The sequence below is a fragment of the Pieris napi genome, chromosome 6 (assembly GCF_905475465.1).
Source record: "Pieris napi chromosome 6, ilPieNapi1.2, whole genome shotgun sequence".
NCBI classification, from domain to species: domain Eukaryota; kingdom Metazoa; phylum Arthropoda; class Insecta; order Lepidoptera; family Pieridae; genus Pieris; species Pieris napi.
This window is the reverse complement of record NC_062239.1, coordinates 12,653,151-12,676,452: the sequence shown is the minus strand read 5'-3', so window position 1 is coordinate 12,676,452 and position 23,302 is coordinate 12,653,151. Positions and strand designations below refer to the sequence as shown.

General features: G+C 31.7%; 1 protein-coding gene and 1 non-coding gene across 4 annotated transcripts; one reads left to right on the top strand and one right to left on the bottom strand.

Annotated features, from left to right (window-relative positions):
* Positions 1–353: 353 nt before the first annotated feature.
* Positions 354–22,114, top strand: LOC125050344 (protein DEK). 3 transcript variants are annotated; one of them, XR_007117133.1, is made up of 17 exons: positions 354–481; positions 1,458–1,596; positions 7,294–7,385; positions 7,525–7,626; positions 7,746–7,846; positions 8,252–8,393; positions 8,845–8,973; positions 12,678–12,840; positions 14,140–14,298; positions 15,046–15,128; positions 17,973–18,137; positions 18,349–18,462; positions 18,814–18,928; positions 19,693–19,871; positions 20,411–20,563; positions 20,887–21,049; positions 21,523–22,114. XR_007117133.1 is itself a non-coding variant. In XM_047650111.1 (16 exons), the coding sequence occupies exons 1-16, from the start codon at positions 440–442 to the stop codon at positions 21,535–21,537; spliced, it is 1,824 nt and encodes a 607-aa protein (XP_047506067.1). In that variant the 5' UTR covers positions 354–439; the 3' UTR covers positions 21,538–22,114. The 3 variants fall into 3 exon arrangements, 2 of the variants coding, with proteins under 2 accessions (XP_047506067.1, XP_047506066.1); XM_047650111.1 differs by lacking the exon at positions 20,887–21,049 and having other exon boundaries at positions 1,458–1,527; XM_047650110.1 differs by lacking the exon at positions 20,887–21,049.
* LOC125050746 lies at positions 13,009–13,127 on the bottom strand. The gene has a single exon (XR_007117199.1). It is a non-coding gene; the product is annotated as a 5S ribosomal RNA (ribosomal RNA).
* Positions 22,115–23,302: the final 1,188 nt, after the last annotated feature.

The following is a 23,302-nucleotide window of genomic DNA, read 5'->3' as shown; positions in this document are numbered from 1 at the left end:
AGTCTAACTAGTGATTTTAAATATTTTTTTAAAAATAACATAACGTCGTTAATTTAAAAAAAATACGTCTTGCACTCAGTTTGTTTTCTAATTATTTTGACTACTTGTTTTTTCGAATTTGTTGTCTATGGATCTCGTACGTTTCGTTTACCGAGATACATAACTCCTGAGTTAAGATATTTTTTATATTTCCATATAAAAACCTTTTAAACACGATTTCCCAGTAATAAAATATTGTTTTTTAATAAAGCAAGAAATTCAAAATCCACTGTTACAAAAAGCAAAATCGTTTTGTTATTATCCTTAAAGAATGCATTTTACATACTGAATTGTGTGAAACGAAACGCAAACTTTTTTTTTATGTTGTGAGTGCGTGCATTTGTGTTGTCCGGTGTTTGAAGACGCTTGGAATTTCGCTTTCAATATCTTCGTAAGAAAAATGTCGGGTGATACCGATAAAGCAAAAATCAGTGATAATCAGGTATAGTTGTGTCATTTGTTATTACAATATTTTTCTTTATATTTGTGTGAACCTATTGACGAGTTATGAACCTGTGAAGTGTTGTTATTTCCGTGTTATATCATAAATGTTTGCCTGCGTCTCAACATGGCTGACAGAACGTTTGCTTCCCGCGAAACGCGGGAACTACGCCACGAAGGGTTGTGATTTTAGTCAATAATATCATCAATAAACGGCAAATGCAGTATTGATCAGTTAAAGGAACTGATTCTAATGGGATAATTTTCAGTTTTTCGCTTATTTTACTACCCCCGCCCCTTTGCATTTGGCTGCAGGGTCTTTGTTAAATGTGCACGATATAGTATGACATTGATAGGAAATCCGCATGACCTTGATATTTTATTTCTTGCGAAATTTCTATTCAGAGGCATCGTGTTATGTTTTTGTAACATTGAGGCGCGAGTTCGCGCCTTCTTATTTTCCTTGCATACGCGCCGAGCGATGTAAATAAAAAGTAGGGCACCACAGACCCTTCGTTGAGCCTTCATTTTTAAACTATTTTTTTGCATCAAGCGGTTTATCGCGATACACAAGTTTATGGTATGGAATCAAATAGCAATATGATAAATTCAATGACCTTAACATTTAGACATTTTAATTCGAATAATGCATATAGTTTCTATGTACACAGTTGTATGTTGTATATATATATTTTACATAGAGAACACGGTAGTACAAGTTCAAGTGTTGTAATCTAAGTCTTATTGCCTACTGAATAGGGTACAAATTCCATTGGCATTTCTGAGTAATGGTTTCTGCTAGTTAAGTACTGCCTCACTGACAAGCAGAGTTCAGTTTGAATAATATTTTTGTTAATTTAGCAAAATAGTTCTATAGTAAGAAAATGCATTATTGTAAATAATTTTTATTCCAGTTCATAACATAATACTAATTTTACCTTAAGCATTGAGATTTACAAAGATATTTTGTTATACAGGATGAGGACAAAAAGTCAGGTGCGGGGGACGGCCAGACTACAGAAGATGAATCATCCCAGGATTCCAAGGGTGAGTCGGCTGTACCTGAGGTGCAAGGTAACGCAGTAGATGAACCAGACAACAGTCAGCCCCCCGAAGGTCAGAATTCAGATACATGTTTTGTAACAATCTGTGCTGTGTTCATCAACTAACAATTGGGGACTGTATGGGTCGCTTGCAAAGATAAAGATAATGTTTAATTTCTATGTGGGTAAAAATTAAAGAATTTGTCTCTAAATAATAACTAAAATGTGTCTTAAGACACAACAAGCAAATCGTCATAGTCGTAGAATAGTGACGGATCTGACAAATAGTAAACTTTACAGGGCAGCTGTTTCAAAATAATATAATCGTGTTAGTTTTTATCATAACTTTTTAATTCATATTCTGTTATTATGAAAATTAGCATACAAGCAAACAGAAAACAAAATAAAAATAATAATTAATAACATTAAATTGCACAGTTTTCTAGAAATATCACATGTTTCTATCAAATCCGTCACTTTACCGACTGATTTATTGTTTTTATATATTTAAATGTTGCTGTTATATTTAGTCAATGTAGTATCCAAATATGATAAAAAGTGGATTTTGGATTTTTTTCAAATCCGACATTGTTCTACGATCATGACAAAATGTTTATTAATTAGATCAAATTTAGAATAATTTTACAGGCAAATAGAATTACAATTTTATCTTTTTATAAAATATTAGTATAATAAATACAAATTATTTGCTTGAGGAACTGTGACTGCCGTATATCAAAATACAATACATTTCTGACTTAGTGTTTAATCTTGTTCCTGAATCTCACCCTGTTGCTTCCGGCATCTAACCTAACTTTATTGTACTTATAGTAGAGAATTTTATATAGAACCAAGCTATATATTAAATAATACATCTGAAATTGTAAGTGGCCCATACTTTACATTGCTGTGTGTTGGGTTTTGGGGTAAGTGTGTGGGATTGCTATCACAACATTAATATGATAAAAATATTAAATGTATGATTTTAAGAGGTTATTACAGTATTTCTTAGATGGTCTATTATTAAAGGTATCTTTAATTTACTTTTAAATAAATAACTATTTAAAAAAATTATAAATAATGTTATAAGAAAATAAATATCATTCTATAGTGAATATCTTTTAGAAAAGAAAATAAAAATGAATGAATATTAATATGATATTGGCGTTTTGTATGGGAGGAACAAACAGTAAGTAGATTGTTTTAAAATACAATACATTTAATTAATCAAAGTTTGTACCGCACTTATGCACTTTTTCCATCTTAAAAAACCATTAGGACGGGAATCAATAAAATCTTTGAAGGCGGTCTCGATTGCCCCAGCAGAGTTAATTTTTTACCTTGCAAGAAGTTAATAGTAATCTGTTGAAGCAAGATTCGGGCAGTACAGTGGATGTCTTATACATTCCAATTGAAGCTCCTCTAATTTGATAGCATTGTGTTGTGCAGTGTGTGGTCTAGCGTCTAGCGGTCTGTGTTATGGCCAGTACGACAACACGCCAATTTCATATGTAAGGACCTAATATTTTTTCTTTGTTTAAAATCAATTGTAGTCTCATTTGTATTATAATGAAATTGTGTCAGTAGTTCTTTCTAACTTTATCTACTTTTTGACGGTGACTTTTAGAGTACGGTTTAGTGTTCAGGCTTCGGGTTATATTCAAAAACGAAACTTAGCGCCAAATATGCCTCGCATTAAATTTTTGACGTCCAAGAGTCGCACTTGGTGCTTAGGGTCCCGTGTGTCAAGAGTGCTGTCAAAATCTCTGACTGCGTCTAATATTATTTAACGTACCTACTCGAAAACAATTATCTTGATAAAAATACAAAAAAAGCTTTTTTAAGTTAAAAAAGTAAAAATAATTAGGAAAATGTATTAATCTGCAATGTCTACGATTTATCTGCGCGTTATCAGTCAAAGTTTTGTTGTGTCCGTGTTATCAACGATCGGCATGTCATTATTACGTTTCTTTATTTTGAGTGCGAAAAATTGGCTCGGAAACCGCGTTGTTTCAATAATCGATCATTTATATGGTTTTTATTTATTCACTTAAATATGTTAATGTGGTTGACGTGTAATCTTTTTTTGGTACAATAAATGATATTACCAAGATATCATGCCTCTACCTCATACCTATCATAAGTATTAATAAATTAAAGAATTAGTAAACAAAACAATAACCTAAAACTTCAATTTACACCTTATCTGAGGAAATATTAGGTATGTTTTATCTGCGAAGCATTAAAGGATTAAATACATACTGTAACATAATGTATAATTTATTTTTGTTTTTTAATAATTTCTAAAAATTAAATTAATGCCAAAATTATAGCAAATAATATTAATAATGATTACTGAATCAACAACTCAGACTTATTTCATAGTTAAATAAGTTAGTGAAATATGCTTAATTTCAAAGAGTAACATGATTTTAAACCCGATTTACGTTAATTTACGTTAGCCTTGTTAATAAAGAATTTGCTTGCTCGGGGTAAAATTTCGTTTCTGCGTTGGTGTATGAATTTTGTAGATGTTAAACGTGCCATCCACCCTACTAGGACTTAGGAATCTTGTAAGTTGCATCGTCAACTGTTTCAAACGGCAAAAGATTTAGCTGACAAATTTAATTATTAGATTAAAAAGCAAGTTGAAAAACTATTTTTAAATGCATTTGTCGCGCTCCTAAACGAGACAGCTATGGTTACATTAATACAAACCACAGTGGTTTTTAAATGTAAAATAATATATAAAACTTTTACTAAACAATTTATTAATGAGTGTCTTTTAAATGCAGCTCTGAATAGTCAAAATGCAATTTTAAACCCCCATGCGTCACGATAACTTGGTTCTGTCTCCCAGTTGCTATGGAAATCTGTTCCATCTGAGTAAGATAGAGATTATATTTGTGTATGCGCACACAAATATGCTCTATCGCCTTATTCATAAAAACTAAATCAGTTAAATTGCACCTTTTTTAATAAAAAATATTTTCGAGTCATACATTAATATTTGTTAGGTTCTTCTTTTGGTGCCTCTCCGTTGAGCAGGTTGGCCGCCAGTCTTGTCAAGTGTCTTGTCCTGTGCCATATACACAGACTATACTACTTTTCCGTAGTCGCCATACCCGTACACACCCTAACGCTAAATGGCCATGATTTATGCCTTCTACCAACACGCGGTTTACCCTGGATTTTACCCATTATAATTAATTTGAGGTAGTAGCGGTCATGGCGCAACAAGTCGCCCAATTTGTCCATTCCGTTGCTTGATGTTTTGTTTAAGTTTTCTCGACATTTCAATCATGAAGTTTTTCGTTAGAAACCTCAACTAATGCGAAAGCGTATAAGCTAACATTAATATATACATAAACAAACAATACCTACACTAATGAAATTCTAAAGTACGAAAGACCGTCTCCTTCTCAAAGGTGCAAGTTATTTTTATTAGCTATACCTTCAAAGAATCAATAGAATCGAAAAGAACATTACCAATTGTACTGCTACAACTCTACAGATTGCTATTATACAAATAAATATGGTTCTACTAAAATAAGTCTTGATATCATAATCACTTGCTTAAACCAAGGCTGTTTTTTGTTGTACACGTGATGTAGCCAAATTTATTACGTAGTCAATTTCAACTTATACATTGTATCAATTGTTGATCTACTTTGAGTTTTATGGCGTTAAAAATTAAATTTATTAACCATAATTTATAAAAAATCCTTCTAATACATGTACTAAATATAATTTATAACTTCCGGTATTTAGATATAAAATTCATATATCGAATTCTAGAATATAAAAAATATATGTAGTATGAGTTGCAAGCTTTCAAGAGAATACCAATAGTAGGTACTAATGCAATGCTACTTCCAAATGGTGAATATAAAACAAATTGATTCCACTTGAATTCTCTCAATCCTCCTGTCGTTAGGTGTCCATATGTTAGGAATTTTGTTTTCAAGTGCTCGTTTTCCCCCTGTAATAAGTGTTAATTGTGCAGAATCCAGTGAAAGGGATATTTAATCGGCCGTAATTAGGGTGAATGAACTTGAACACGAATTCTATAGTTTCATTTGACAACACCTAGCTCAGACACCGACCTTGATATATGTAAAAAGACTAATTTGCAACGCTAAGACAGTTTTAGGTTTTTTTGTACAGATTCTTCAAAAATAAATACAGGTTACACTATGTACGCTATGTTTGAATGTGTTAAGTTAATTCCGGGTTTTTTCATTTAAATATCTAGTCGTTCTTACTACGACTCGTATTTTTAAACCGTATAACAAAAATGTGTTTATTAAATACTTGTGAAATGCTATTTTTATAGGAAAATTTGTTTTGGAATTCTGAAAGATTGAAAATACACTAAAAAGTACGTGTTGAATTATAACCTCCATGGTTTTTTGGAGTCGGTTACTCGAAAATGAATCAACAAAGTAAAATAATAAAATAAAGATAAGAACTCACCATTACCTGTGTCATTATTGCTAATAATCGTTTAAATCCGATGAAAACAGTATTTTCAAATCTCTAGAAATGAGTTTTGATGACTCACTCATCCGACGAATCTTGAGCTATCCGTGACTGAGAAGTCAGCATATAATATAGCTCTTTGTAACTGGACGAGCCGGTTCTTGAATGCCCGGCCTCCGAGATTTGTATATCGTTTAATGTTGTTTACACGAGTGCTAATAGGACGGAAAGCCCAATCTTTATCGATTTCTTTAATCGGATATATGTTTTTTATGAAGCTGTCATCACTATGGTTATATCCTGTTGTTTACTGACTTCGAAAATATCCGGAATTCTGAAAAAAAGTTGTGTATTTAAAAATAAAGGTACATATATATTTTGTGTTGTGTTTTTTAGAAATACAAAAAAAAATCTTTCGATTATGTTTCTTTGCTTTATCTTAGTATTAATGTTTGATGACCCTCCTGTTATCGTTTGGAAATGTATTATTAAATAATGAATATTAAAACGCCCTATAACAATACATCAACAAGTGCCTTGTTATAGTGAAACTATCCCTTATCAAAACGGTTGCCTCGGTTAGGTGTAAATGACTGTAACGAAGTTTAAGCGGTTATTTAAAAGGGTTTTTAGTCAAACCCAAAATATATTTGATTAAAGATACATAAACGATAGGTCTTCATGTAATAAATTCAGATACAAATATACATTATATACACAATAATTTAAAGTTTATACACTGTAAAATCCTTCCTATCTCATTTTCTCCCGTCGCTTTTTCGTTTCATCGACTTTCAAACTTTAATTATTAGAATTTTTATCAAAATTAAAGATAAAAAATTTAAAGAAAAGTCTAATAATATGTACTACATTTAGATAGTGAAAACGTCTAATTTACATATTATTAATTAATAATTGATATTAAACTTAAAAATTAAAATAACTCGTCATACCACGTGGGAATTGCACACATTTTTTTTATTTTTTTACATTCATCCATTTGTTTGACGTTAATGCCTGCTTGGGGATTTAAATTTTATTGTTCTTTTGTGATTAATAAGCAAAACGTTTTTATCATTCATTACTAACTAGTCGTACATATTTAAATTAAGGTAATTTTTAAAGATAATTAGAGGTAGAAGAAGTATTTTTTTTTTAAGTTTTAATGAATATAAGTAAATTTTCCTAAGTTTTCAAAGTTTGATGCAGTTATGTTTATGTTGATCGAATAAATATTTAATTCTTTTTGTTAATTAGTTAGTATTTAATTGTATTTTTCCTTAATCAGGTGACGCAAAATCGACCACGGCAAACGGTAAAGATGACTTAGGCGGTGAAGACGTCAAAGATGAAAAGGCAAAAGCAGATGTTGACAAAAAGGTTTGTATTCCATTTCTTACAATATATGTGTGTGTGGCTATAATGAATGTAGTTTTCGTTCCGTAACAAACACATAGGAAATCAATGTTCGTCGTTAATTCGACTAGGAACTTGGTCATTAAATAGTTTGAACTTTTAGGAAGAAAATGGTGAGACACATGAAGAGGATGATAAGGAAGATGTGAAGGAAAACGATAAGCCAGCTAAAAAACCGGCAGCCAAGAAAAAACCTAAAAAGGAGGTAAGTGTAGGCAGTTTACGATAATTATTATATTATTTAAGATAATTATACATTAAAAGCAAGTAGAAAAGAAAACTACTCGTTAAGTTCTTGAAATTAAACCATTAAATGATACTTAGGATACAGAGGAAGAAGATGAGGAGGACGAGGAAATGGACGAAGAAGAGGAAGAAGAAGGAGAGGAGGGAGATGAAGAGGATGAGAAGAAGCCTAAGGCCAAGTGAGTAAATGTACAGCTTACATACAAATGTGTTACAAATATTCACGTCTTCAGTACATATATACATAATAATTAGTTACGTGGGCAAATTGTATATCTCAATATATATAATTCTGAAGTCACTGAACTCCTCTTAAACGGCTGAACCGATTTGAATGAATTTTTTTGCAACCGTTTGAATGGAGCCCTGGATTGTTTAGATTCACGGATTAGCCCGTCAGATGGCGCTGTAGCTGTGTACTTTCATGCTTTGTTTAATATCCTAATCGCTTTAAATATATCATGCAGGACAATGTCGGGTCTGCTAGTACGTATACGTATTGACATGTAGCAGTTATAGTTAGTCCCGACTCTGAGTCCTAAGACCATCGTTACTTTTTACTAAATTTGTTGTTGTTAATCCAGTAAAGTAAAGAAACCGGCAAAGAAAGCAAAGGAAGGCGACGAAGAAGGTGAAGAAGACGAGGAGGAAGGAGAAGATGAAGAAGGTGAGGAGGAGGAGGAAGAAGAGGAAGAGGAGGCCCCCAAACCTAAACCCAAGAAAGAGGTGAGGAGTCCCCATAGTTAAATGAACTATGTTGTCAGCTTATGTTTTGAGAAAGAAACTTCGTAGTTTTTTCAACTGATCGTCTCATCATAGTGAATTTATTTCCGAAATGATTTAAAGTTCAAGGTTGCAACGTACCAATTCTTAAAATGTATTAAGAATTACTATTGTTTAAATAAAAAACGTGTGTTTATGTGCACGCGTTAGAAGTTATACTTCTTTGGCGTAACAAGATAAAAATCTTTCCAAAAAATGTATTCTACGTAACAATAGAAATAACCAAAATGTTGACCATAGCTAACTTCAGGGTGTCGGTTTATTGTGACGGTGTGCGTGCGCATCGTAAAAATTTACTCTCATCATTTTTCCCTAATGCGCCAAAAGAAGTATAAAAATATGTCATAAATGTATTATAATTAAATATGTCCTAATAGTATTTTTGTTTCGACAGCCCACTGAGCCTCCGGTCCCTCTTCCGGCGGGCAAAGGTATCCCTCTGGGTCACATCAGCAACGTGGAAGTTTCCCTCTCCAGGTTTAAGACACAGGACCAGAAGCTTTTACATCAGTACTTGTATGGAGTAAGTAATTTCATTAATCCACATATTATTATAATTAATTTAGCTTTTTTTTTACAGGGAATTTGTTCATTTAAAAATCAAGGTGTTTTTCACAAATTTTCACTAACCAATAAGAACTTACAGTTTTCAGTAACTTTTATTTAATCTGTTAGAACAGTGCTTTAGTTAAAAAGGGTGTGTATGCGTTTGTGTGTGTGAGTAGTACACCATTAATGAATTAATGTATTTAACAAACATTAAATAATAAATAACAATTAATAGAAAAGCCAATAGTTATCTCAGATATTAGCACTGGCGTTGATATGAAATGCTTCACAATAACTTAACATGTACCCAACAAACATTTTAACAAAAAAATATGTTTATATTTTTATGGACATTAGTAGATTAAGAGAAAAACTGCTTAACCATATTAAAGTAGGAGAATGAAGACAATTTTAGATACAGAGATAAGTTATCACTATTGGGCTTAATATAAATAAAATTAAAGGACTTAGTTTACACTTTGTATCTGATTCTTAGATGTGTTATGAAGCAAATATTTTTCCAAGTAATAAAAGATAGGTGGTTGTTGCAGTTATTTATCTAATACATATATACAATTCTCGTGTCGCGGTGTTTGTAGTTAAACTTCTCCGAAATGGCTCGACCAATTCTCATGAAATTTTGTGTGCATATTGGGTAAGTCTGAGAATCAGACAACATCTATTTGTCATCCCCCTAAATGTTAAGGGTAGTCCACCCCTAAATTATTTATTTTTAATTTTTAGAAAAAAAATTTTTTTTAATGATACAGCATTAAAAAATACATACAACCCCTAATTTTCCCCTACGATCAACCCCTATTTTTTATTATAAATGATAAACATGGCAAAACGACGTTTGCCAGGTCGGCTAGTATATTATATAATTATTAGTAAAAATAAATTATAGTCAAGAATAAATACTTGGGGCATTAAAAAATAATAAATAAAACTACATATAGGAAAAAAAAAATTCGTTTATTAAACTAAATTATAATTATAGAGTGATGGTGTTGTTTTACTTAACTTTTTAGTATTTACGTGGGTCGCGACAGTAATGGTTCAGAAACAATGATTTAGGATTTCTAAGGTAAAAAAAATTGAAATAAAAATTGTTTAAGAACACACACCAGCACACTCCGGATGGATATAATAGTCTAGTCGACAAGTTGAAAATGGAACAAAATAGAGATACTACTCCTAAAATTATGTGCGATAGCTCATTGAATCCGGAATGACGTCTAGAAAAATGTGCTAAAACCGTGTATTAGCACATAAAAAATTGCAAAAGTTATAGACCATTAAAGATGAAAAAATAATGGCATTTAGTTTTTTGCCCATATTTAATAAACTATTAATATTTAAGAAATTTCAAATAAAGATTCTGAAAGAGGAGGAAATTTCCAACAAAAAACTCCTGACTCCCGGAACTCTATCTCCATTATTTATAATGTTAATTTAACGCTAAAAATAGGTCTGCGGGTGACATTTTTAGGATTCGCGCGTGGCGTCAAAAGCGACTACGGCACATTAATTAATTTATTTAAGGTATTGAATATTTTTTTTTAAATTTGAAAAAATTATGGTGTGTTCTGAACACTATAATTAATTCATTCCCGTTGAAAATTTTACTTAAAGTTAATTTTTCAACAAGTTAAATAATTGTTAACTAACGAAATTTTCTCGAACGACCGTCTTAATTGTAAGTGAAAAAAAATGTTTAAATAATGGTCGTAAAAATATTTCACTTCGTAGAGCCTTTCTTACATACATACTTAACAAGATCGTGCCATAAAAGTTAAAAAAATATTTATACTTTGTTTATAACAATTTTTTTACTTAAACAAAAACTTAAAAATCCATGTAATGATGTTAAAAAAATTTTTTTTTTCTCAATCATCATATAATCGTTTTTTTATTAATACAAGATATTTATTGATTTGCAAAAAAAAAATTCCCGCCATTTGTTGATAATTTTTTTTTAAACAAATTGATTAAATCAATATTTTTAAAAAAAATTTTAACACAACTTTATTACATTAAAATTTTTATGATTTACAAAAAAAAAAATTTCCTTAATAACAATTTTTAATTGTTTATAATCGTTTTTTTTAATTTTCTATTGTTTAAATAATTAGTTAAGAAATTTTTTTTTCCTAAAAATCATAATTGACAGTCTTCTATAAAGTAACAGAAAAAAAAATTTTTTTTATCAACAATTCTATTGTTTATTAACTTACCAATTTGTTATAAACAAATATTCAACTTTTGTTTATTTTTTTTTAAAAGTTCTAAAATTAACAAAAACAACCATATATAACAAAGTATAGAAAAAACTTTTTTGTAAATTTTTTGATTATCATGAATATTACTTTTATTTAAAATTAAAAAAAAAAATTTCTATACTTTGTTATATATATGGTTGTTTTTGTTATTTTTAGAAGTTTTAGAAAAAAAATAAACAAAAGTTGAATATTTGTTTATAATAAATTGGTAAGTTAATAAACAATAGAATTGTTGATTAAAAAAAATTTTTTTTCTGTTACTTTATAGAAGACTGTCAATTATGATTTTTAGGAAAAAAAAAATTTCTTAACTAATTATTTAAACAATAGAAAATTAAAAAAAACGATTATAAACAATTAAAAATTGTTATTAAGGAAAAAAATTTTTTTTTAAAATCATAAAAATTTTAATGTAATAAAGTTGTGTTAAATTTTTTTTAAAAAATATTGATTTAATCAATTTTTTTTTAAAAAATTTATCAACAAATGGCGGGAATTTTTTTTTTTGCAAATTAATAAATATCTTGTATTAATAAAAAAACGATTATATGATGATTGAGAAAAAAAATTTTTTTTTTAACATCATTACATGGATTTTTAAGTTTTTGTTTAAGTAAAAAAATTGTTATAAACAAAGTATAAATATTTTTTTAACTTTTATGGCACGATCTTGTTAAGTATGTATGTAAGAAAGGCTCTACGAAGCGAAATATTTTTACGACCATTATTTAAACATTTTTTTTCACTTACAATTAAGACGGTCGTTCGAGAAAATTTCGTTAGTTAACAATTATTTAACTTGTTGAAAAATTAGCTTTAAGTAAAATTTTCAACGGGAATAAATTAATTATAGTGTTCAGAACACACCATAATTTTTTCAAATTTAAAAAAAAATATTCAATACCTTAAATAAATTAATTAATGTGCCGTAGTCGCTTTTGACGCCACGCGCGAATCCTAAAAATGTCACCCGCAGACCTATTTTCAGCGTTAAATTAACATTATAAATAATGGAGATAGAGTTCTGGGAGTCAGGAGTTTTTTATTAGAAATTTCCTCTTCTTTCAGAATCTTTATTTGAAATTTCTTAAATATTAATAGTTTATTAAATATTGGCAAAAAACTAAATGCCATTATTTTTTCATATTTAATGGTCTATAACTTTTGCAATTTTTTATGTGCTAATACACGCTTTTAGCACATTTTTCTAGACGTCATTCCGGATCCAATGAGCTATCGCACATAATTTTAGGAGTAGTATCTCTATTTTGTTCCATTTTCAACTTGTCGACTAGACTATAATAGAAGTTAAACGCTGCTAGTCATATCCGGCCTAAAATAATATTCAAATACCATTATTAATTTCTATTTCTTTTCTTTATTTTAACTATTGTAGCAACTGTGTCTGGACCGTAACGTGAAGCGGAACATCAAGAAGTTCAGAGGCTACGAGTGGGCCGTGGGCTCATCCGACTACAAGGCCAAGCTGGAGGAGACCACCAAGATGGAGCCCAAGCAGATCAGGACCATGTGCGAGATGCTGGATCTCGATAAGAAAGGTATTTGAGATTACATTAATATATTAAAAAAATAAAAAATAAAAAACTTTAGAGGTGTCAAGGGACACCCGGATGGAACGAAATTCCTTTCGATTAATTTAAATGTTAATTGGTATCATAACAGTATGATAGATTTTCTCGACACCAATCTTACGACGAAAAAAAAAAAGCCAACATCACGAGGTGTTCCCAGGCGGTCACCCATCCAAGTACTGACCTCGCCCGACGTTGCTTAACTTCGGTGATCGGACGAGAACCGGTGTATTCAACTTGGTATGGACGTTGGCGATAGCTAAATCGAAAATGTAAAATATAACAACTATAGCAAAAAGTGTCGTTACAACTTTTGGTCTTAAATTATTCCGTCTAGCCCCCTTTCGCAACGCTCGATAACTTCGTTCCAATAAGACTAATTTAGTTAAGTGATTCCAAAAATAATTTTCATTTCTTATCCCTACAAAAAAAAGCCAACATCACGAGGTGTTCTCAGGCGGTCACCCATCCAAGTACTGACCTCGCCCGACGTTGCTTAACTTCGGTGATCGGACGAGAACCGGTGTATTACAATAGCAAATAGCAAAAAAGTGTCGTGACAACTTTTCGTAAGAATTTTTTCCGTCTAGCCCCCTTTCACAACGCGCGATAAGGAACTTCGTTCCAAAATTATTTACGTTGTTATGAAAGTGATTACACAGTAACTATGATAGATTCAGAGGAATTGTTTGGACTAATACCTGCAGTTTAGTTTCATCATCGGACGTCGAGGCAGAATATGAAATACCATCCGTATCACCTTGACGTCCGTCGTTCCACAACTGAGCGTTTGTTAAGGCAGTTGTTGCCGCGCACTACTTAGGTGTCTTGGGTCCTTCAAGAAAAGAGCGTACCAATTCTTAAAAGGCCGGCAACGCACTGGCGAGCCTCCTTTTACATTTAAATTTTTATTTTATTTTTAGTGTTGTAGGCATAAAAGATGTTGGCCTAGTGGCTTCATTGTGCGACTTTCATCACTGAGGTTCGATCCCCGGCTGTGCACCAATGGACTTTCTTTCTATGAGCGCATTTAACATTCGCTAACGGTGAAGGAAAACATCGTGAGTAAACCTTAGACCCAAAAAGTCGAAGGCGTGTCAGGCAAAGGAGACTGATCACCTACTTGCCTATTAGAAAAAAATGATCACGAAACATAAATCTGAGACCCAGACCTAATAGGGTTGTAGCACCATTGTTCTTGGTGATATAGAATAGCAATAACTCAACTATTTAAATATATATAATATGTATGGTTTCTCTCGTCAGGTGGAACAACAGAGCTGGCAGCCCGCCTGGTGGGCTTCCTGCAGTGCCCCACGGCCAATTCGCCTCACGCGAGAGGAGTAGCCCGGCCTCCGCCTACGGCTTCTTCGACGCCTGGAGGCAGACCCAGGAGATCTGTCGCCGTCAAAGTTCACAATCGAGGTAATTGTCTCAAGGAGTAGTTTTCAGAATGTTATAATAATACTAGCTGACTCGGCAAACGTCGTTTTGCCATGTATATCATTTATAATAAAAAAATAGGGGTTGATCGTAGAGGGGTGAAAATTAGGGGTTGTATGTATTTTTTAATGTTGTATCATAAAAAGATAAAATAAAAAATTTAGGGGTGGACTACCCCTAACATTTAGGGGGATGAAAAATAGATGTTGGCCGATTCTCATAGATACCGGATAAGCACAAAAAATTTCATCAAAATCGGTCAAGCCGTTTCGGAGGAGTATGGCAACGAAAACTGTGACACGAGAATTTTATATATTAGATCTCAATTGTTTTGTTCATATTATTGTTATGAGATATTCTTGCAAAATAATAACTAAAATATATTAAACTAAATATTATAATTAATTTTAATAAATAAAAGGCCGTAACTTTTGGTTTATTCTATCAAACAAATGGTAACAATTACCACATAATTAACAAATTGTTGTTTTGTTATCCCATAATTGGACACCTAATTTGAGGGCATTTCCCATAGCTAAAAAAAAGGAAAAGATAAGCTCAAGAAAATATTTTTTTTAAGTTTTCAAAAAACTCCAAAATTTCATATAAAACAAGGAACTTCTTCCATCTATTTTTTATTCATAATGTTTAATTATCAAGAAATATTTGTTAACTTGCACACAAAATAGAACTGAATAAGGGAATATTATCTATAATTATGTTTTGCAGGCTATTCAGATGAAGAGTATGAATCGGACCCAGAGAAAGTCAAAGGACCAAAACCACCGAAGGAGGGCTCGGAAGATTCTGATGTAAGTTTTATCCAAAGGATGATTTTTAATCTGTTGTTCCATACACACCCTCATTTTCACATAACATAACACAAACTAATTAGACTTTATGTATTTAAATGTATTCAATATTTTTTTTTTTCTATCATAATTTTTGAAGTTATGTTTAAGATTCGCGCGCACACCGTCACAAAAAACCGACACCCTCAAGTTAGCTATAGTGAACATTTTAGTTTTTTTTATACAACTATTGATGATGTATTTGCAATGTTTCTACAAGAATATTTGTATCATACTTTAGCTATCATAAGCCTCTTGTTACTCACATGTTTACTGAACTCCAACCAATAGACGGGAATTAAATAGTAAATATCAATATGTATAAGTTGCATGCTAAAATAAAAAATGTCCTTTTCTTTAATTATATAGCAATTAAAATAAAAAAAAAAAAGGGTGCGTGTACTTATGTACGCGCGTAAGAAGTTATACTTCTTTGGCATTATTAAAAATAGTTTTTGATTGCATGCAAATAATTAATTACAATTAAATAATCAAAGACTGGAAAAGGAGTCATTAAAGTCAATAAAGTTCAGTTTACATTTGAAAAATTAATTAAATAAATATTTATTATTATTCTCTTACATTAAACAAATAAAACACTATTTATCTTTAAAACATTTTTATTTCATTATACTATTTATTTTTAAGTGACTGTCTTCATCAGAATTTCGGTTTGTAATTTTAAATTAATCATTACTTGGTTGTGCATCTACGAGGCTTCTCCAAAACTAAAACTACTACTTGCTTTCTGCAACAAATAAGAGAATATTAATTTAAGCTCTGTCCATGCAAAACTTAAATTTTTTTATAATTCATATTATAAATTTTTTAACACATTTATATTAATATAATTATATAAATGTGTTAATAATATAATTTGTAGCACATGCTACAGACCTGGATAGCAACTTTCTTTTATTCTATTTAGAGATAGAGATAATTTAAATATAATACCGGTGTCTTCCGTGTAGGTTTCTTTGGAGTTGTTTGGGGATTCTTGTTGTTCAGTTCGACATGATTTTCTTTAACCTTTCTTTAATCCTACAAAATAATGAAATTGTTAAGTTATGTTGTCACTGTTGTGCACACCTTTGTTTGGCTTTTTTAGTATTCAAGTTATGTCAAAACTGATTTATTACCTTGTCATTGTTGGCTTTTGGGATATCAATTGTTTCCAAAATGATTTTATTTGTAATATCCTGAAATATATAAATAACATCTGTTAATTTAAGTATCATGGTGAGTGGTTCGCACTCAGGTATTAAGGTGTATTATACCCACTGTCCATTATAAGTGGGAATGGGCTCACTTCTGGCTGGACAGAGTTTCGGTACTACAAGTGCAACATGGATGTTTTGAGGTATTACAATATCTCTAACTACCTGTAGGGGAATAAAGTACTGTTGTGAGCATATGCCTATGCTTGAAAGGTTGAACCTTGAACATTACCATACATCATATTTATAATTAACATTCCTACCTCGACACCATCACAATCAAATTCATTGAAATCTACTTCAAACCGTTGCGGTATCATCTCTGCCATATCCATTGTGTCTCGAGAAGGTGATGGTGGCTTTGTTCCACCTCCAGTTTTAGATGTTTCACGGCGATAAGATGACAACTCTTTTTTTGTATTCAATTTAGTGCACTTCCACTGATTCATCAATTGTTTTTTGTCTCTTGTCCTTATATTTGCTAGATTAAATCTGAAAAATTACATGTTTTGATTAAATAATGTGGTCATTTTTTTGAGATGCAGGTACTTATTAAAATGTTTACTTCTCTGTTATATCGCTCCAAGCCTTCATTTTCTCCTTATTAGTATTCGTGCTTAAATCTTTGTTCTCAATTATTGATATATAGAATATTTCTAAAACGTTGCTGTAACAAACGCAATAAACATAAGCAATGAATAATGGTTCATGTTTCAGTTTTAATCAACAATAATACTCGATAATACCTACGGATAGTTAACCTCAATTGTATTGAAGCACTCAGGAAGGTTGGCACAGTTTTTTCACAAATATTTTATCATATTAATTAGTTTTGATTTAGATATTAAATTTAAATCACTTCTGATTATAATTCAGACGCACATATAAAATTCGCACTTGTATAATGAAAATAACTAGATACATAGATAATCTTTTATTTTAAACAATAATTCAAACTCCTATATTTGTTTAAAAGGTAAATGTCAATGTCAGATGTCAATTGTCATGGATATTCAAAATTCTTGTTAAGCTGCTAAGCTAAGAAATAGAATATGCGTGAAGTTAGCTTATATTCTATTTCTTTTGTAGATTGCGCACGCTATAATCACACTCCGAATTTTGTGTCATAGGTGCGCGCGCATCGTAAAATTTCACTCTCATCAAATTTTCATAACGCGCCTAAAGAAGTATAACTTCAATAATATTTTTGTGATATTTAAATAAACTTTATTTAACTAGATAATGCGTTATAAATAAAACTTTCAATGTATTAAAATCCTTTTTTTCTATTGTTAATGTAGATTTTCCTACAAACGAAGAATAAATTTTTTTAAAGAGATTTTTCTTGTCACATCAAAGAAATATAACTTCTAACGCGTGTACATAACTACCCACACGATTTTTTTAACCTTTTGGTATATAATGTCTTCCATTTTCTTCCATCAGCTGTTATTATAATATATATCGAAATAAATCTCTCTCAGTTAATTATAATGGTCACAAAAGTGTTTAAGTGTTAGCACATGTTAGAAAAAAGGATTTGAAGTCAATATATTTTTAAATATGAACAACATATAATGTATTATAGGGGTCATTCAACCCGAGCGGCTCAGAAGCGGACTCGGACTTTGACCCCGAGGTAGGAGAGGGAGTCGCGGTTGTCGGAAAGAAACGCAAGAGCAGCGGACGCCGTCGCTCCTCGGGCAAGGCGGGCAAGAAGGGCAAGAAGAGGGGGAGGAAGGCCAGCGGGAAGGTGATAGATCATTCATTTAATTTTGAATTTCGAACGTTGTTACTTTGTTGCCATGGTTACCTTGTAATAAACGGATACTGTTATTTTTTTATTAGGAGGTAAATTCTGTAGTCTGTGGTATATTTAATTGTTTCCGCTTTTATTATTTAAATTGTAGTATTTTTAAGACATTGTTAGAACACGGTTTTATAAACATATTTTTTTTACACAGGTAAGCAGAGGTCGCGGCCGCAGGGCGAAGTCGGACAGTGAAGAAGAGAGTGACAAGTCAGAGAGTGAGAGCGATGCAGGAGGAGAATCTGGCAGCGAGGGAGAAGAGTCTGACGTGAGTGTTTCTAATGTTTTAATGATTGAGACTTCGTACAATCTAAATGTTTTCATAATTTATTTCTTAATCTTACTTATAAACTATATATAAAAACAAACAAATACACTAAAAATATAGCCATAGATAGAATTTATAATATTTACGAATAGGGTTTAGTTACGAAAGGAACATTTTTGACTACATTTAACTAAATATTCCATTCATTCATTAGTGTGTTGTGTGATGGTGTGAAAGTGAATGTATGTACGTGAAGTTGTGTGTGTAAACGTTGCTCGTAAAAGAATGACACATTTGCAAGAAGAATGTTTAAATATTGCATATATAAAAATGTTTATATGGCCTTAACAGGAGCCGAAGTCGAAGCGCGGTCGGCCGAGCGGGTCCGTGGCCAGAGGCCGCAAGGGCCCCCCGGCCAAGATGGCCAAGACCACGCCCGCCAAGCGGAAAACGGCCTCACCGCCAGGTACATTATACTTATTGAGAACTATACTTTAAATTTAACCAACTTTTCGTTTTTATCAAATTGTGTCTCCGCTGTAATTAAATGAGACAGATAAATACACTAGTTTTGAAGTGAAACTTCTTTAGGCGCATGGAACGTCATGTGCAGCGTTTTTGTCGAAGAAAAGGGAGAGAGCTATTGAGATCGATTGAGAGTAAGAGTGAGAAGGACGAATTATTCTATTTTTAAAATTAAAATGTCCGTAAAGAGAATTTATGAAATATTAGTATTTTATGCAAAATAATTTATTGAAATCTCAAATGACGTATTGTAAATTAAAATGCCACGTGTTTTTTTTTAAATTAAATTAATAATGTATATTAGGTACTTTTCAACAGTTAATATTTTAATGACAATTAAATTCATTAAATTTCTAACATCTTCCTTTTTCCCTCTCTCAAAGTCTCGGAAATCTAAAGTTTTAGATTTGTATAAATATGAACAAGAGTTAAAAATTAGTTTGCTAAAGAAGTTTCACTTCTGACATGTGTACTTTGTACGCACGCGCTTTTTATACTTTTCGGGATTAAATACAAAACTATGTATAATTTAAAAATATAGACAACTCAATTACTTTCTCAATTTAATAATAATAGTGTTAATATTCACAATTATATTTGATTAAAACAATATATTTTTTGGAATCTTATCTTCTCTTCGCCTGAGTCTTTGTTATCTATCAATTAAATTAAATGTTTAATAGTAATTAACGTATTTTCAAACAGCTAAGAAGAAGGGAAAGCCAGGCAGGCCAGCCGGTGGTAAGAAGGGAAAGAAAGCATCCTCTGACGAAGAATCTGGAGAAGGAAGCGAAGAGGAGGAGGAGGAAGGTAGCGAGGAAGAAGAGAGCGGAGAGGAGAGTGACGGCGGCCCGGCTGATAAGAAGGCTAAGAGACCGCCTACTGTGAGTCTCATTTGAATTTTATTATGATTTTTATTTCAGACATTCTATAACAGAACATCTTAGTTTAATTATTTATTGGCCAACTTTGAGCAGTGTTCATCTAGTGGCTTCAGCGTGCGACTCTCATACCTGAGGTCGTCGGTTCGATCCCCGGCCGTGCACCAAACGACTTTCTTTCTCTGTACGCATTTAACATTCGCTCGAACGGTGAAGGAAAACGTCGTGAGGAAACCGACCTTAGACCAAAAAGTCGACGGCATCACTTGCCTATTAGATTGACAAATGATCGTGAAACAGACACAAAAATCTGAGGCGCAGACTTAAAAATAAAAAAATGTTTATTGTGGAATGTAAGATACAAGTATCACTTATTTCACGTCATTTAATGGGTTGCTTAAAAAGGTTGTAGCGCCAATGATTTACTTAACTTTTTAATGATACTTTAATACAAAAATATTTAAAACAGATATTTACAGAAATATCAAGTCTCCTGCGTCTCCTGTTTGTGATCTTTTAGTAACGTTAAAATAATCCATCAGGACGACGAGATAAAGAAGTACGTGAAGCAGATCCTGGAAGGCGCCAACCTGGAGCAGATCACGATGAAGACGGTGTGCAAACAGGTCTACTCGCACTACCCGGACTTCGATCTCGCGCACAAGAAGGACTTCATCAAGGCCACCGTCAAGTCGGTCAGTCAACTTTGACTTAACGCTTTTCTCACATTTGAACTTACTATGATTTTTCAATTTTAGCCTCTTGTTTTTGTTTTGCTTTCATTTCAGGACAATGCTAATCCTTTAGATATACATATATTTATGTATTTAAATATATATTAAAAACATTTAATACATAAAAATATTACAATTAAATAACTTTAACGTTGACATGATTTCTTAGATTTTTTTGAATTCGGTTAAAAATATTGATCATTAGTAGTTTGATATTGATATTAATTATTTTCAAAATAATATTTTTGGAATATTAATATAATAATTATTCTTTTTTGTTGCAGTGTATTTAAGATGTAAAGAATGAGCGGAGTAGTCTACGTAGCGTTATCTATTACTATAGTTTTAAAGGACATATTATTACAATAATAATAATATATTATCAGAATATATTTTTTTTAATATCCGCAAACGTGTGGAACGGATATCCGCCCGCTTTACATTCAGGTAGCTTTTGTTTATTTTTGCATGATTTTTATTGCTTTTTTAGATCCAGTATGGGAGCGTTCAAGTGTTACGTAACGAATGGGGGGGGGGGGGGGGAATGTGCTTATGTAAAACGTTAGTATGCGGGGCGGGGATTGAATTACGCGTTATTTTTTATATCTTTTGCGACTTTCCAGTACTTTACACCACATAATGGTAACTTTTAGGTATAAAGAGTCTTACTATTGGGTACAGAAAAACGTTACGGCGCGTTACATGCCCCCCCCCCCCCCATTGAATAATCCAAGTCCAAAAATTGCGTGACGTAATACTCATTGAACGCTCCCTATACAAAAGTTTAATAAATTTATGTATAATAATCGGTGGAGTAATTTATGACGTATGTAACAAATTTTGAGTGGTGTAAAATATGATAATTGTTATTTCCTTAAACTAGATTTGAATTGTATGTAATGTATGTATGTTTGTTGCAGCTCATAGCATCGTGAGCGACTCGGCCGCATAGCATAGTCGTAAGCCACAACTTAGACTAATTGTACACACGATCATTACATTTCCACAATTGACATATTTTTCATATTTTAACATTTTAATTACGATTAACAATATTGTTTGATTATTTTGTGAATTGTACGATTGCAATGCACGACAGCTTTGTACTAAATGCAAAAATTACCTTGAGGTATAAAGGGGCCGTTCGAGTATTACGTAAGCACTAGAGGGGGAGGGGAGGTCTTTGATTTTCTTATTTGGTGATTACGTCAACAGTAATTATTTACTTTTTTGAATGTTATACTTCTTTTGGCGCGTTAGGGAAATATGATGAGAGTTAATTTTTACACACAATTTTGTCACAAAAAACCGACACCCAGAATATCTGTTCAAACGTCGGTAAAACAGTCTGGGCCGCTAGTTTGAGCTTGATCTGTTTTATCGACAAGACGCTCGAAGAAAATTATTACGCCAAAGTAGTATTAACTTCTAACACGTGTACATAAGTACACGTATTTTTTTACACCACACATGCTTGAAAACTAAATGCATTTTCAAGGATTCCTACAAAAATTCATACTATTATATTATGTTCTATTATTTTTGAGAGCTTTGCTTACTTTTTGAAGAGCGGTGTGGGGGGGGGGGGGATAAATTGCAGTAAATCTGCTTACGTAATACTTGATCGTCCCCATATATTTCCCTGTTGTTTTTAATACATAAATACTAAATGTATTTTTTGAGCGTTTTTAAGTCCTGAGTTTGAATCTCGGGGAGTATATCGTCTTGGGAATATGAAAAATATGTACGCGGTGTCCGTTTGTGTTTTATTTGTAGACGTAAATCCCGTAGGTTAAGTGTAACGTATAGAATTTAAGAATTTTCTGTTGTGATAGCTCATGCCGTAATGTTTATATTGGTTGAATTTTATAATTTGAAAAATGTAATAAATTTTTAACACTGGCAACTGGAAAATGTTTGATCTTGGTTACTTTTCTGCTAAATGTTCCATTCTACATAGGGTCCTTCAAGATACTAAAGAAAAAATAAAAATAAAGAAAGAATTCTGGCAGTGTGAGTTGTCCATGAGTATCACTTAATATCATGTGACCCAATTGCCTTCTATAAAAAAGTGCTTTCATTATCTTCTATTATTTTGGTATCTCGATTTCTGTTCGATCCTAGAATCATTTAACCAACTGGAAATTAAAAAAAAAACATTTTCAAAGTACCATGGTTCGGAATTATTAATTTCGAAGTAATCGGACAACACAAAAATCTTTGAAGCTCGGTTGCCAATGTTTCGCTTTCATCATTGCAGATGTATAGATTGGAATAAAGTAATTTTATATTGAATTATTTTAAAGCATGAGCTATCTTTATAAGTACATGTCTACACTGTTTTGTTTCTGTTGCTATCGTTCATTTCACTTGTTTTTAAATTCAATTATATGTAATGTGTGTCTGTCATTCATATTTCTGCATCAAATTCCAATTTTTTTATTTTAATGAAATTGTCTACTAAATATAAAAACAAGTGGAGTCGGCGTGTCTATTTGTATCGTTGTACAAATCGTCATGATCGTAGAACTATGTCGGATTTGAAAAAAAAATACAAAATCAACTTTTTATCATATTTGGATACTAAATTGACTCAATATTATGGCCACCTTAAAAAAAATCCATGTGATTTAAATTAATCAGTCGGTAACTGATGGGATTTGATAGGCGCTCATGTGATTTTTCTAGAAGACTAATTTA

Excerpts from the sequence above, each read along its gene's own strand:
- LOC125050344 (XM_047650110.1), top strand. The coding sequence starts at position 440 with ATGTCGGGTGATACCGATAAAGCAAAAATCAGTGATAATCAG. Across the intron at positions 7,627-7,745 it reads AGAAAAAACCTAAAAAGGAG|GATACAGAGGAAGAAGATGA; the intron begins GTAAGTGTAGGC and ends AATGATACTTAG. Across the intron at positions 7,847-8,251 it reads GAGAAGAAGCCTAAGGCCAA|TAAAGTAAAGAAACCGGCAA; the intron begins GTGAGTAAATGT and ends TTGTTAATCCAG.